Source organism: Lathamus discolor, chromosome 1, assembly GCF_037157495.1.
Source record: "Lathamus discolor isolate bLatDis1 chromosome 1, bLatDis1.hap1, whole genome shotgun sequence".
NCBI lineage: Eukaryota > Metazoa > Chordata > Aves > Psittaciformes > Psittacidae > Lathamus > Lathamus discolor.
The window spans coordinates 28,684,199-28,699,157 of record NC_088884.1 but is presented as its reverse complement, the minus strand read 5'-3'; the positions used below and the strand labels follow the sequence as shown (position 1 = coordinate 28,699,157).

Genomic DNA, 14,959 nt, shown 5'->3' with positions numbered 1-14,959 from the left:
CCAGTTAATCTTTTATCCCGACTAAATAAATTGAAAGAAATTATTCCGAGTCACTTAACATTCTTTCCAAAATGAAATACCTTAGATTTTGTGTTTTTAAATGTTTTAATATTGAATTTATATACATTGAGATGAAAGCGGTTTCATTCTGAAAAGTGAAATATTTTTACTTCCTCTGTCTGTTCCCACGGTTCATTTTTATCCATTTCATGTGTGTTTGGGAGCTGCTGCGATTGACCCAAACCCCCAGTTCAGCGCTCACCGCGCAGTCCCTCCCTAGCAGCGCGCTGCTGCTTTCAGAGGCTTATTTGCATGGCCCCGCCCCTCCGCTCAGGCCCCGCCCCCGAGCGCCGCTGTCCGTGCCGCCCGCCTGCGCTAGGCGGCGCCGCTCTCTCGCTCCCCCAGGCCACTGCGCGTGCGCGAGTCCGCGGAGTCCTTGGAGCGGCGGCGGGTGCAGGCCGGGGTGCGGACATGCAGCGTTGGGGACGCGTATCCTGTGCGCTCGCCCGGGTACGGCGCCCCTGGGGGGCGGCTCTGCCGCGGGGCTGGAGGGCGGCCCGGCGGCTGGCTGAGGCACGGCGCGCTACGCCACGCTTGGGAGCTCTGGCCTCGGCTTTCCTTAGGCCCCCCCACCCCTCGCCGGGAGCGGGCGTGAAGGCGGGCAGAGCCGGAGCGGGCGCTCTGCGGCGGGCGCGGGGCTTGGCTGCGCTTCTGCCCCTTCTCTGCTTTCGCCTCCCTCGCTGGGAAGGGGAGCCGCTGCTCGCCCAGCGCGGCCTCCTCTCTGCTGAGGTGACCCGGCGCCCGCGGCGCCGCTGGGCCCTGGCCCGCGGGAGGCCGCAGCCTCGGGGAGCGGCCGGGCGGAGGTGAGGGCGGTACTGTGGCTCTGCGGGAGCCGCGGGCTGTCCGAGCGCCGCTTCCCGTCTCCTGCGCGGCACCGTGGGCTTCAGGATACCTTAAGGAGCATCCTGCGGTTACAGTGATCAGCCTGAGACATGCGTACAGCCGCTGTGCTGTCCCGTTGCCACCTCTGAGGTGTTCCTACGCACAGGAGGTGGCTGAAGGGAGTGGAACAAGACTTCTAGTGTGACCTCCTGTGGGTGTCTAATTAATGTCGTTAAGTGGTTTGAGAGCTACGTCAAGGATTGAAGGTTTGTGTAGAGGCAGCCTTGGGCGAGGCTGAGGTGAGAGCAGGTGAAGCGATCGGCTCAGGCTGCGCAGCAGGCAGATGGCAGAGTGACTTGTACCTGCCGTACCAGTCAGTGCCCTCTGTGTCTGCCTCAGTCATGTGCTGTTTTAGTTAGCTTGTGGCTGTAACTGGTTTCTGTGTGGCCGAGTGCTTACTTGTCTTCAAAGGTAGACTTCAACTTTTAAAACTGAAGTTTGTTCCCTTTCTAGAGAAGCCATTTTGATCGAATTCATCATGGTCTCCAGCGAGTTGGTGCAGTGTCACAAAGGTCCTATGCTGATCAAGGTAATTAACTGGGAAGAATTTCTTCAGACAAAAAACCCCAACCTAAACCCTCCCAAGTAAACCCCTACAGAAACCAAAACAGTGCTTCCAACTTGGAAATAAGTCTTCAAGGTGACAGTGGAATCAGTGTCAGTGTGGAGATTTAGATGAATAGTGTCTTATTTGCCTTATTTGATAGCAGGCTAAAGCTACAAATAGAAGTTGAGCTTTACATAATGTAGGAATAGTGATGGTAATTAATATTTGAAAGGTAGTTGTGGCTTGAGATATGAACTACATACGAAGTTCATAGTTTCTGCTGCATTCATAATTAGTAGAGGTTCCATAAATAGCTATTTCAGCCATGTTTTCTCCTTTATAAACTACAGATTTTATGGCATTCAGTAAGCATTTATCTTTTGCACTAAATGTCAGTAGAATCTGTGTTAGAAAAATGTTACAATAAACTATCCAGACATCTTGGGTTAAGTTCTTAAAGGACTTTTAGCAAGGGGATGGGTCAGACAGAATTCAGTTCCTTCATTTCTTTTTACATTGTTTTTCCCTGTAAAGTTTGAGACTGGCTATTTTTATTGGATCATATAGGAGCAGTTCGGAAGGGACCTCAAGAATCATGTGGTCCAACCTTCCTTGGCAAACCATGGCTTAGACTATATGTTCCAGCACCCTGTCCTGCCAAATCTTTAGTGTCCAGTACTGGGGAATCTACAGCTTCCCTGGGGAGATTATTCCAATGGCTGATTGTTCTCTTGGGAAAATTTTTCCTCTAGTGTCCAAAGAGAATCTTCCCAGGCGTGAATTCCTCAACACAACCTTTGTGCAGAAGGTTACTTTCAGATGCGAGATGTAATTACCTAACCCAAGTTTATTATTGCATCATTTTAAATAGCTATTTTTCTTTTATCAAAAAATACCTTTTCAAACATGAATTATTTCAGAACTTATAAGCTGATATTCCTGCAGTAAGGTATTAACTGCTGAAACAAAAATAACTCAAATGTTCTCTGTTTCAGTTGATGCTGATGTCACAGTTATTGGCTCTGGTCCTGGAGGGTATGTTGCTGCTATCAAAGCAGCTCAGCTTGGGTTTAAGGTAAGATGAGATCTCACTCAGCAGAATATTCCTTCACATGAACTTGAAAGGTATTTTTGTAATACTGAAAACCTGAAATTCTTCTGTCGCATCATGAGATCAGATGCTGTTTATGTGGCAGTAATCTTTCTTTACCTTGCTTACCCAAATTATACAGAACTTGAAATGGAGATGTGAAGGTAGTATTGTCTGCAGCCCTGCTACTGACATATGTGCTCAGGACAGCTCACTTTTGATTGGAAGTTGTAATTGAGGTGGGCTTTTATTCTTGTGGAAGGTGGGAAAAGAAAGACAGTGACAAAAAGGGCACTAAAAAACTATCCTCAAGAACAGACTGAGGGAACTCAAGAAAGGAAGACCACTATTCAACTGATGTGCTTTTTGAATGTGGGTAGAGGAATTCCATTGACATGTGAGAATTTGAGGTGAAAATTTGTGTGTGGAAATACTGTGTATCTCATTTACACTTATTTATGTTCATTTCTGTTCTGTCGTCTTTGAGTACCTTTTGAGAGAGGCAACTTTATCTGATGTGTACTAATTATATGCATGACTAATTATTAATTGAGTATTGTGAGAGTTACAGGTGCATAATGCATTTCAGATTTTTTAAAGGTGCTCAGTGGTACAGGTTTTGAGATTGAGGTCTTCTGCCATGTAAGTTCATGCTTGTTTATTCTAAAGCTATCTTTTGTGGCTATCTGCCTGCTTTCCGTGGAGCAATGCTGTCCTTTGGTCCTTCATCTGTGATTAACAAAGGGATACCATATACAAGGAGGTTAAGAAGTGCCCCGGATTCTGTTTTCATTGTAGCAATAGTTTCCTTATGCTGCTTCACAGCTAGTCAGTGTGGGCAAATTACATTCATGCTGTCCTTGAATGTAAGGAGATGTTTTTGTAAGACTGTCAAAAAGATGGATTCTATAACTACACCATCCATGGAAGAACCCAAGTATGCTCTACTGGGTTACTGAACTTCAACCTTCAGTTTTAGTGCTGCATCTGCCAGTACAAGCTTTAAGCCTTTATAGTGCTACCACAGCATCCCATGTTATTGCCAGCAATATTTTCTGGCTTTTTAACTGTGCTTGGCCTTTTGGTGTGAAGCAGATAAGGCAGAACCTCCTTATGAGGTAAAGGTAGGAGCAGTTTGGTGTTATTTGATCCGTAGTGCAGCTTTTAAAGCACTTTGATCGTTTTTTTCTTGCATTTGTGTGCTAAGCAAACAGGAGGAAGGGTAGAGGCAGATCAGTGAGTTTCTAGGATTTGTTGTGGGAAATTCTGCTCTTCATGTTGCCATCACCTGTGCTTCAGCACAAAAGCAGCAACTTCAAGAAGTGATGAAAAGCTTTTAACCTGGGCAGTTACTTCTCAGAAATTGGAGTTCTTAAGAGTATAAACCAAGGAACTATTATTTTGAACATATGTGCCTTGCAAAAAAGGAGATGCCAATTCTTTTGCTTCTATAGAAAAGTTTTATGATACTCTTCCCCACCCCCCCCCCGCCCCCCCGAAATCTAGTTTTGTCAGTTGGTTTTGTGTTGGTGTTTTGTTTGGGCTTTTTTCCTTTGCACACTTTGATGTTGACAGGTTGATGAGAAGGAGATGAAATATTTTTCATCCCTATTGTTATTGACCTTATTTTTGCTTGGCTTTGCCTTATTTGATTTCTACTTTTTTCTTCCTAGGTACTGGCAAACTTTGTAGTTATATAAATACATAGTTATAATGGGTCTTGCAGGATAGCATGTTTAGAGGGAAAATTTTGAGGTTTGGGGGTTTTGTTCTGTTTTCTTTAAAGAAAAGGTTACTTCATGCAATTACAATGAGTGCTGGTCCATTTACTTGTTGTTTGCTTGCAATTAGTTGTTTTTAGGAATCTTTCGTGTGATTTACAGTTTTTGATTTATGCAGATGTGGTTTTTTCCTAATTGTCACGGGAACATCTTGCACAGACCGAGTGTTGTATTTAATTGAGGCAATGTATATTTTTGAAGTAGAACACCACCGTTTCAACTTGTATGAAAGTATAAACGGTGCAGTGGAGAATATGGCTCTTTTCTATTAGAGAATTTTGTTGCAAAGAGCCATTTTGTGGTTTTTAAGTTAGGAAAAAAAAATAAGGAAGGGGAAATCTGAGCCTGGAAATCAATCTAGGAATGAAATTAATGAGACACTTGTAAAGGAAGAGTTACCAGCTAAATGCCTGGTCTTTGTCACAAACTCTTAATATGTGATACATCCATTAAGGAAATGGTAGCATGGGATTGCTGAAATAATCTTCCCCCCCTTCTTTTTCCTCAGACTGTCTGTGTAGAGAAAAATGAAACATTAGGTGGAACCTGTTTGAATGTTGGGTGTATTCCATCCAAGGTAAGTGCATGTAGTTTGTTATAATTTTATTCAGAACAACAGGTATTGTATGCATCACTTGGAAAAAGATTAAGAAGGAGTTTCTGAAGTTCGAGGTGCTTTCTGTGAACATTGAAATTGTAATCCAGGTGAGCTGAGGATGCAAATAAATATAAGTAGGATTAAAATTTTACTTGCTTAATAGAAATGTTTTGTTTGCAGACTGCTTTATGGCCAAAATAGATAAATTTTCTCACTTTGAGCTGTTGAGTCTGTGGTGTGACCTGTAATGAGAACTGTTTCAGATGTTTCAGGCTAAAATTTTAACAGGGATTTCAGTACAGGTTTTTCTTATCCAGTTTTTGTGTATCCTCTTTTTGTTGACAGTTTCTTGTCTGAGGTGATAAGGAAATTCTCCTGTGAGTCAGTCAGAACCATCTTTCTTTCCTCTACTTGAAGTCTGTCCCTGTGGGATTCTTTTGGGGAGGGTGGTGTTTAATCCCCGTAGAGTCATTACCAGTTTCTCTGCTGAAATGAGCAAAAGGATAAGTGTGGATTTAGCTATTTTCTATTTTTGTTAAATATGTAACTTTTATAAAACACTGCGTAAGAGCTATACAATTTCTGTGTTTGAAATGCATCTTTAAATACATGGTGGACTTTCATAATACTGAGAGTATTTTGCAAATAACATGAGAATTTTTTTTTCCTGATGATATAATCAATGAAATTATAAATGCATGTCCCAGGTCACATTTTTCTGTGTGTGTTTTAGGCCTTGCTGAACAACTCGCATCTGTATCACTTGGCCCATGGAAAAGATTTTGCTAACAGAGGAATTGAACGTGAGTGTGAAGAGTAACTGGTCAGTGCCCGTTGACATAAGTGGCTTCCACCAGAAAGTAAATTTTATCACTCAAATGTGACTACTATAGTTTTCTGGTCAGGAAACTTTCTAGATTTACAAATAATGCCCTTTATCTGTCAGTTGGAGGGTTAGGGACATGTGTCTGCTCCTTGAATGGATAGATAAGCCAGCAGTATTATGCTTTATTTTTATTTTATTATGCTTTTCAGATATAACGTAGCAGTTGTTGAATGTAACCTTTAGCATTCGTGGGGCCATTCAACAGATTGTACTGTGGCAGAGCTATTACTTGTGTTTAGGTTAGCTCCTTTAAAAACACCACAATGCTTGATTAGAGTTGTTGGGGTTTTTTACTTTAGTTGCAGGAGTCCGTTTGAATCTGGAGAAGATGATGGAACAGAAGAGTGGTGCAGTGAAGGCCTTAACAGGTGGAATTGCTCATTTATTTAAACAAAACAAGGTTAGTTTGGATTATATACTGAGGTATATCCGTGGATTTTTCTCTCATCTGAATTTCTTTTTGCATTTGCGTGGTTTTGCATTGTAATTTGAGTGGATGGACTTGGTATGGGCAGAATTTGAATGCTTCTCTTCTAGGAGATGTTTAAAAGAACAGTTCCTTCATTCTTAAACTACATAAAAGTATAGTTTAAACTTACTTTGTGGTTTGTAGCAGATGGTGATGCGAAGGTATGTGTTAGCAGCTCTTTTAAAACGTTGATGAGATTCAGATTAAATGTATCATAACTTATGTAAGTTATTTGAATTTACTGTGTTCTCATTACTGAAGGTTATACATGTATCTGGGTTTGGAAAAATAACTGGCAAAAACCAAGTCACTGCAACCAAAGAAGATGGCAGCACACAGGTCGTCAATACAAAGAATATTCTGATAGCCACAGGCTCAGAAGTTGCTCCCTTCCCTGGAATTACTGTACGTATTTGAAATCTAAATGATACTATTTTTTAATGTGTTCTATCTACGTAATCCAATGTGTAACAGTTTTTTTGCATCTCCCTGCACTTCACCTTTTGTGTGTTTTATATATAATGTATAAAAGAGATCATAAACCTCCCTTTGTGGATTTGTCATTAGATTGATGAAGATAATATCGTGTCATCCACTGGTGCGCTGTCACTGAAAAAAGTTCCAGAAAAGATGGTTGTCATTGGTGCAGGAGTCATTGGTGTGGAACTGGTGAGAGGAAATTTAAACCACTTGGGTTTTAATTTATAATGGAACAGAGTGTTGCACTTGATTGTGTGGCTGTGATTTAACAGATGTTTGGCTGAGTGAGTTGTAATGAAACTGTTCAGGCGTTATAGCCTGCTGGCTCTTTTTTCTACCAGAAAAGCTGGGATAAGTGTGTGTAGGATCTGTGCTTTTTCAGCTGGTTAGGTACGCAGAGAATTGAGAGTGCAACTTACAGGTGTTGGGGTTTTTGCGGGGGTAAAGGAGGGTAGTGTCTTTCACTGAGGTTTGTACCTGCTTATATATACAGGACTTCCTGTTCTAAGGGAAGTCCATTTTAAGCCAGGACAAAAGCGGTTAATCCCAAGAAATGTTAATGTAATGTGATTGTACACATTCTATCTAACAACTAAAGGAGTGGAGACTTTGTAGTTCGTCTTGGTCTGAGTTCTTACGTCTCACACCTACGTGGCCCAAAAAGAATGTGTATTTGCTGCTCTTGCAACTGCTTGAAAACTTCTACTTAGTAGTTGCTTAGCCTGCTGACTGTTAAGCAGGGGAAGAGTAAGCAATGTGAAATACTGTGTTGGATGGATGTGGGTAACTGCAGGTAAATCGGGTGTGAAGCTGATTGTAGTGGTTATGGTTAAAAATACATGTGCAACCGGCAGTGGCTCCATTTTATTGCATAGTTTCCTTAATGTAGTATTAGAACACCCCAAGCAATTCCCTTTGGGTTTTCTGAGATACATTCGGATTCTTCGATTTGAATTTTTTTCTATACCTATAACCTAAACCGTACCTAATCTGTATTGAATTATTTTGTTAGCTCTAAAGGCTTATTTCTGTGAATTCAGTATTGAAGTTTTGGGTATGCAAACAAGCAGCAATAAATCCATTTTTGTGGGGAAGGCTGGAGAAGGTTGGATTTGTTCTATTCTCCACCGTAACATTTGTAAAAATTGATCAGTTTGCTGTTATGAATTACCCTTCTTTTCAAAAGTTTCTGGTCTGTGGTAAGTATTAAATCTGAAGTTTGCCTATCAAAACCTTTGTCCCTGTGTTGCTGTGACTGCAGGGTTCAGTTTGGCAGCGCCTCGGTGCAGATGTGACAGCTGTTGAGTTCATGGGCCATGTTGGTGGAATGGGAATTGACATGGAGATCTCTAAAAACTTCCAACGGATTCTTCAGAAACAGGGTTTTAAATTTAAACTGAACACCAAAGTCACTGGTGCAACCAAGAAACCAGATGGAAAAATCGATGTGGCGTAAGTGTTTAACAGAAAACTAGCCCAGGGAGGTTGTGAGTGCTCCGTCCCTGGCAGTGTTCAAGGCCAGGTTGGATGAAGCCTTGGGCGGGATGGTTTAGTGTGAGGTGTCCCTGCCCATGACAGGGGGGTTGGAACTAGATGATCTTGAGGTCCTTTCCAACCCTAACTATTCTGTGATTCTATGATTCTATATATATATTTTTCCTCTCAATCCATCAAACAGTCTGACATTAGTTTTTAAATAGGAAAAAGAAAAGTTTTGAATTAAACTTAAATCTTTAATGATTTTTTTTTTTTATCCTGTATTTACAGAGCTCATAATTTTGGGTTTGTTGAGTCCCACATTGCTTACCCAGGAGAGGTTCTATTGACTTGACTTGTACTTTGTGCTAGTACAAAACCAGTGTTGGTGTACTGAGATCAGTAATAAAAATTGTAAATCATGCTTTTCATAGAACATGACTGTAAGAGCAATCATGATATTTATTTTCAAGCCATTAATTCTTGGCTACTTACTGTAGGGGTTATTCTGTCCATACCTCTTCTTGTTTCACAATAAGCGTGGCAGAGATTTGATTGTGTTTGACTAGAAATAGATGAAACTACTCTGGAGTGTCTTTTAATGGCGACACTTGAGCCCATTGAAGACTTGGAGATGAACAGCTAATACAGAAACTTAACAGCAAATCTGTTTTGTGAAAGTCCATATGTATACGCTATTATTGTTCTTTCTCGTTAATGTATTCTCTATGCAGAAACTGAGTTTTAAGGAAATGCTTAATGTTACTTAACAAAAGCAAGTTTAAATGTTTTCTTTTTTACTGCAGTCTTAATATGGTGACTTGTATTTGCTGTATTGCCATAGCTCGGGATAGTCTGTCCTCCACTGAAAAGGTGCTAGATTTGGTCTTCTTTACCATGCTGATGATGGTTGGAGTTTCTTTCTGTTTCAGGAGTATTCTGTTGAAACACACTTCATGCTTATTCTCACTCTGTGCGCTTTGGTTCTTGTGCTCTCAGAGCATGTGAAATAAACTTGTTCCAGGTGCAATTAAGTCCAAAGATGCACTTGAGGAGTGCACCTGCTGCAGGGCAGCTGCTAGCAAATGTTTGGTTCTGTGTGCCAGAAGAAAGCTGGCTGTGATTAAATGGCCCACCGCCAAAATATATATAGTTTGGATGCTGCACCAAGTATTTTGCTGTACGGATTTGATCCTGTCAGGCCATGCCACTTGCTAGTGGAAATATACCCTGAATTTCTGTATTGAAGAGTTGTTAACAAGTGTAGCAAGAGTTACAGTCCCTTCTGCCCCTTGTATTCCTCAACTCTTGCAAGGAAGAAGCGTGGGGCAGGCCGAAGCAAAGTGTTTTGATGACTGATTCAGCCCATAGATCACTGTCTGGATTATCTTACTTAGTAGTGGGGGAAACGCAATGCTGAAAGTTTACAGCTTAACATTTTTGCTACTTGTTTTTTTTTATAGTCTTGAAGCTGCTGCTGGTGGCAAGGCAGAAGTAATAACCTGTGATGTGCTCCTAGTCTGCATCGGGAGACGTCCGTTTACCAAAAATCTAGGGCTTGAGGATCTCGGAATTGAACTTGATAAGAGGGGGAGAATCCCAGTCAATAACAGATTCCAAACCAAAATTCCAAAGTAAGTAAGACTAAGTATTTTCTATTATTTTTAAAAGCTTAACCTACTAAAGCAATTTTTTGCTTGGTTTTAATTGCAGAATGTATCTTTATTTTCTGAAAGGAAACCTCAAGACTTCTGTGTATTTCAGGAATGAAAGACTTTAGTCAACCTCTGAAGCTTTGTAATTTCAAAGTGACTACTTGTATTTCGTGTCTCTGGTACTTGAAGTGTGGTCATTCTGTGGAAACTGCTTTTTTTAATACTTTGTATTTCTCTTGGAATTCAGTATTTTAATCTATTCTGATCAAAGTTTTCAGTAAAATGTTTGAAACTGACTGTTATATAAGGTAGCCTAGGTGTGCTAGGATGTTTTTAAACAGTGTCTTATTCTGTTTCATTGGTCTGATAGCATCTATGCTATTGGTGATGTAGTTGCTGGACCTATGCTGGCCCACAAAGCTGAGGATGAAGGCATTCTTTGTGTAGAAGGGATGGCTGGAGGAGCAGTTCACATTGACTACAACTGCGTACCCTCTGTGATATACACTCACCCTGAGGTGGCCTGGGTTGGTAAATCAGAAGAACAGCTGAAAGAAGAGGTACTGTTTGTTTTCTTCTCAGGCAAAACCTTTTCCACCCTTGGGCATGGGTTCGTTGTCTGGTGGTCTGTCTGGCTACTTTTTCCAGGAGAATTTCTGCATCTCAATTTATTGCTTAGGGTCTGTGACTGAATGATTCCCTCTGATGTGCCGCTGTCCCAGGGATCACCGTTCTCTTTAATGACTTCTATTCTGTGAAGTTAATATTGTTTATTTGCTAATTTTTTTAATAGTCCCTTAACCCTTTGGTGGTTGTTCTTATGGATTGCTCTGTGTGTCATCTTACAGAATCACAGAATGGTTCGGGTTGGAAGGGACCTTAAAGATCATCCAGATCCAATTTCTCCCTACCTTACACTAGACCAGGTTGCTCAGAGCCCCATTCAGCTTGGCCTTGATCACTGCCAGGGATGGGACATTTCACAGATTTTCTGGGCAACCTGTTCAAGTGCCTCATAGCGAAGAATTTCTTCCTGATATATGTCTCTTACTTTTCTGTTGCTTCTGTTGTTGTACTTCCGGAATTGCGTTTATGATTCCATTGTTTTTTAGGGTGTAGAATACAAAGTTGGGAAATTTCCATTTGCGGCAAACAGCAGAGCAAAGACAAACGCTGACACAGATGGAATGGTGAAGATCCTTAGTCACAAATCAACAGACAGGATGCTGGGTGCTCACATTTTAGGCTCAGTAAGTATCATAAGCTGTTCTGCTGTCTTGGCCTTGTAAGGGTCTGCTGTTCAGTGTTACACAGTTGCAGGGTAGTTGTCAACTGAGAAGTGGTGCTTGCAGAAAGAAGGACCATAGTCAGTTTTATTTTCTCTTCTCTTCTGCAGCCCTGCTGCTTTCCCACTTTTCTGTTACTGTGGTGCGAGACCCAGCACTTATTTTTACCCCTAGAACTGGCAGGGTGAATTGGTTTCTCTGACCAGTTTTGGGTCGTATTTTTTTTCTCGGTGGTGGGGTGTTTTTAGTGGGATGTTTGAGTGTGTCGTAAGAATAGTGCCAAATACCTGAGAGAACAGCAGAAGTTGCTGACTCAAGTCCTGGAAGTTGAGGATGCTGAACAGACACGATTGGCTTTTTTATTGGTTTCTTTCCGTGCTCTGAAGTTCAGACTTCGGCAGAGCTGGTAACTTTCTGCTGCAGTCACCAAATGCGGGGTCAGTACCTTAGGGAACTTTGGTTAAAAGTCCTTTGTAAAAATGAGAAATCGGATAATTCTATTTGGGAAAATCATCAGTTTTTGCTGTCCCACACATTCCAAAGTTGGACCCTAATCTGTCTCTAGTTTGCTTATTATACAACTTTCCTTTTGTTTTTTTAGCCAAAGATGCTTATTTACAAGCTGTTACTCATTCAGGAGAACCCAGACAACTGCATAGAGATTTGTGCTAATTCCAAATACTATTAAATTCTAGGGTGCTGGAGAAATGGTTAATGAAGCTGCCCTTGCTATGGAATATGGAGCATCATGTGAAGATGTAGCCAGAGTTTGCCATGCACATCCAGTAAGTTTTTTCCTAAAACGGGCTGTTAGACAGATGTGCTATAGCTATTAATGACTATTAATGACCTATTAATGACTATTAATGACCTATTAATGACTTACACCTTTTTGTGTTTGCTTTCTACAGACAGTGTCAGAAGCCTTCAGGGAAGCAAACCTAGCAGCATCTTTTGGCAAAGCTATCAACTTCTAAAATGAAAGAGCAGATCTTTATATGTGTATAGTGCATCTCTGGACATGGACGGTGGGCCCTTATGCAAGCCTGAGTCGGAGGATTTTAGGACTGAATTAAGTTTAATCTCTTCATTCAAATATTTAAACAAGTAGAGTTTGGAACAAGTGGAATTATCCAGTCTCTGTAAATTAAATACTTAAAATTACACATTTATTTACATGATGAATGTTACAGAAAACAGCCTGACAGAACTCTTCTCTCTTTCAAAACCAAACATTGCGCTGCTGCATGGGATTATCAGGTGTGCTGGCCAAAACTTTGGATGAGTATCCAGCATGCCTGGTGTTTTCTTATTTGAAGTAGTGTATTTGAAGTAGTGATAGGCTAAACCAGTTGAATGCTGGCACTTAAAATGCCACTGTCACTCTCGCACAAAAATGTGTTTCCTTCTGAAAGGATTAACTTTAACCTACTTCTTAAAACAAGTTTTGGTACTTGTATGTGACCTAGTAGTGTTAGGATGCTGGGAGAAGAGGGGCTCGTATACATCAATTAAAACTATGTTGACTTTTGAAACTATGTTGACGTTGCTCTGTGTGCGATTCTCCACACATCATGTTTTCATATTGAAAACTCATCGAGGTAAAAATGAAGTGCTAATGGAGAAATGAAAGATTGAAGAATTGATCTTACTGCACTTTTTTTTGGTTTTAAAGCTTCTTTGTCCGGCTCTTAAACTTGAGACATTAAAACTGGGTAGTGAAGTAGCACTTGCAGTTAAGTGTTATGAAATGGGGGTTATTCTGCACCTTCCACACATGAGGCCTTCAGTGTCAGCTCTCCACAGAATTAAGACGTGCTTTCTTCTTTTGTTTTCTATTTTGTGCTCTCTTTCTGTCTCTTCTGTAATGAGAGAGCTCAATAAATATTTAACGTGGCTGGAGGGTGGTCTTGGGTTTTGTTTGCTCATCAGCCCCATTACTCCTTTTAGTGTTGAATACATGAAGAAACTTGTGAACAAATGGCATCTTTGGAAGATCCCCAACATCTATGTGGAATGTGCCCAATTCCAGTAGCTGATAGGAAGTTCTGTTTCAAAGGGTGCCTTTTACTTTGATTGATAGGCTTATCTGCCTTGAAGAAGACCTTAATACGTGCTGGGATTGTGCATGTCCTTTCTCATTATGCCAATGGAAAAAGAAAAGTACATGCAGAAAATGGTGCAAAAGGTACTTGGTTCTGTGTAGTCAAGGTTATATCCTGCCTTTAGAGCTTCTTACTCAATCTGTTATCAATCCATTATCTGAACTGAGTCATGGAAATACATGTCAATGTACCATTTTATTAAGATAGCAGTTAATCAGCAAGCATCAGTGATGCTGTTCTTCATTTGGGTTTCTTTTAACTCCTGTTTTAAATGGAGATGGGGTTAGACCATGACAGCCTGTCACCAGGATAAGAGATAACCTGATTCACAGTTCTGTTGGGTTAAGTGATGTGGATCTGTTTTCAGGCATTAGGTGGAAGCTGCTGAAGGGAAAAAGCAAAGGTGAGGCAATAGGGAAGAAAAACTTGATTATTCCAATAGATCCTGGCATTTCATAATTAATTCTAGCTGCTGCAGGTAAATGCTAGGAAGTGTTGATCTTGTGTTCTTCCTGGAAGCCCTGAAACAGTTGTGTCCACTCCCTCTGCCTCCCTCAATACTTGGGGCAATCTTATTGCAGCTCATGCTTGGGCTTCATCAAGTTACAAGTTCTCTTATTTTGTTCATGTTAAATGGAGTTGGGGAAGTCAGGGAGGCTAAAATTATACTGGGGGTTATAATTTCCCTGATACTTGAAAATAAAATTCAAGGCCTCAGAACTGTTAACTGCAGTTACTTTTCTTGCTGTCATTCCTGTTCTAGAGAATGTACAAAGAGTGTGTGTAAAGGTAAGATGTGTTACTGAGCCACCTGTCAGTGATGGGATGGCAGTAAAATCTGAATGCTGCAAGTTTGCAAACTCTGTTTTTTAACAGCTGGTACCTATAGTGGCAGTGAAATGGTGTCTGATGCTGGTACAGCGGTAACCAATTCCTGTGTAACCTATGGAGCTTGGGGATGACTACTTGAACATACTGCTCTTCACTTCGCTTAGGTAGTGATACATTGTGCCATAGTTGTCCTGACTGACTTTCACAGACATCAGTCAAGGTTAAGTAAGGTCAGAGTACATACACACATGTATTCCTCAGCTCAGAGTTAGCACTCAGGATATGTAAATGCACACTGCAGTTTTGGATGCTAATTTGTGTAGCTGATTAATCTGTACAACTGTCTGCAGGTGCACTGCTCTATACCTAGCTGAGATGAAGTATGATGAACTGCATGTTGCACTTTGACAAAAGTCTTGTGCTTTGTTAAGTGCAGCCGGTCTTAAGGAGCTCTGTGTGCAGCTCCTTCTCTGTTTCACATCAGCACCCTGTGAACTTCTGTAGTCCCTTTTACAGATGATAGGCTTGGTTTGCCAAGCTTGGTTTATGACATAAATTTGGTGCTTCCAGTGTAAATGACATTCACATCTTCAGTGCTGCCCTTTGTCCACGTAGCAAGTGTTTCATAATCAGTGACATGAAACTAATGTCAAACCTAAATGGGTATCCTGCAGAAGGTAAATAATCCTTTTTGAGTTACCATGACATAAATGCCAGCTAACCACACAAGGATGGTGTTTCTTCATTCCCTTGTAATTTTAGTGAGTGACCATCCACGTTTCATAGTAACTGGAACCCTTATGTAGAAGTACA

General features: G+C 41.0%; 1 protein-coding gene across 1 annotated transcript; it reads left to right on the top strand.

Annotated features, from left to right (window-relative positions):
* Positions 1-401: 401 nt before the first annotated feature.
* Positions 402-12,748, top strand: DLD (dihydrolipoamide dehydrogenase). The gene is made up of 14 exons (XM_065665857.1): positions 402-510; positions 1,396-1,471; positions 2,485-2,564; positions 4,869-4,937; positions 5,692-5,761; positions 6,144-6,244; positions 6,575-6,718; positions 6,881-6,982; positions 8,055-8,245; positions 9,733-9,903; positions 10,295-10,484; positions 11,037-11,174; positions 11,906-11,995; positions 12,122-12,748. The coding sequence occupies exons 1-14, from the start codon at positions 472-474 to the stop codon at positions 12,185-12,187; spliced, it is 1,527 nt and encodes a 508-aa protein (XP_065521929.1). The 5' UTR covers positions 402-471; the 3' UTR covers positions 12,188-12,748.
* Positions 12,749-14,959: the final 2,211 nt, after the last annotated feature.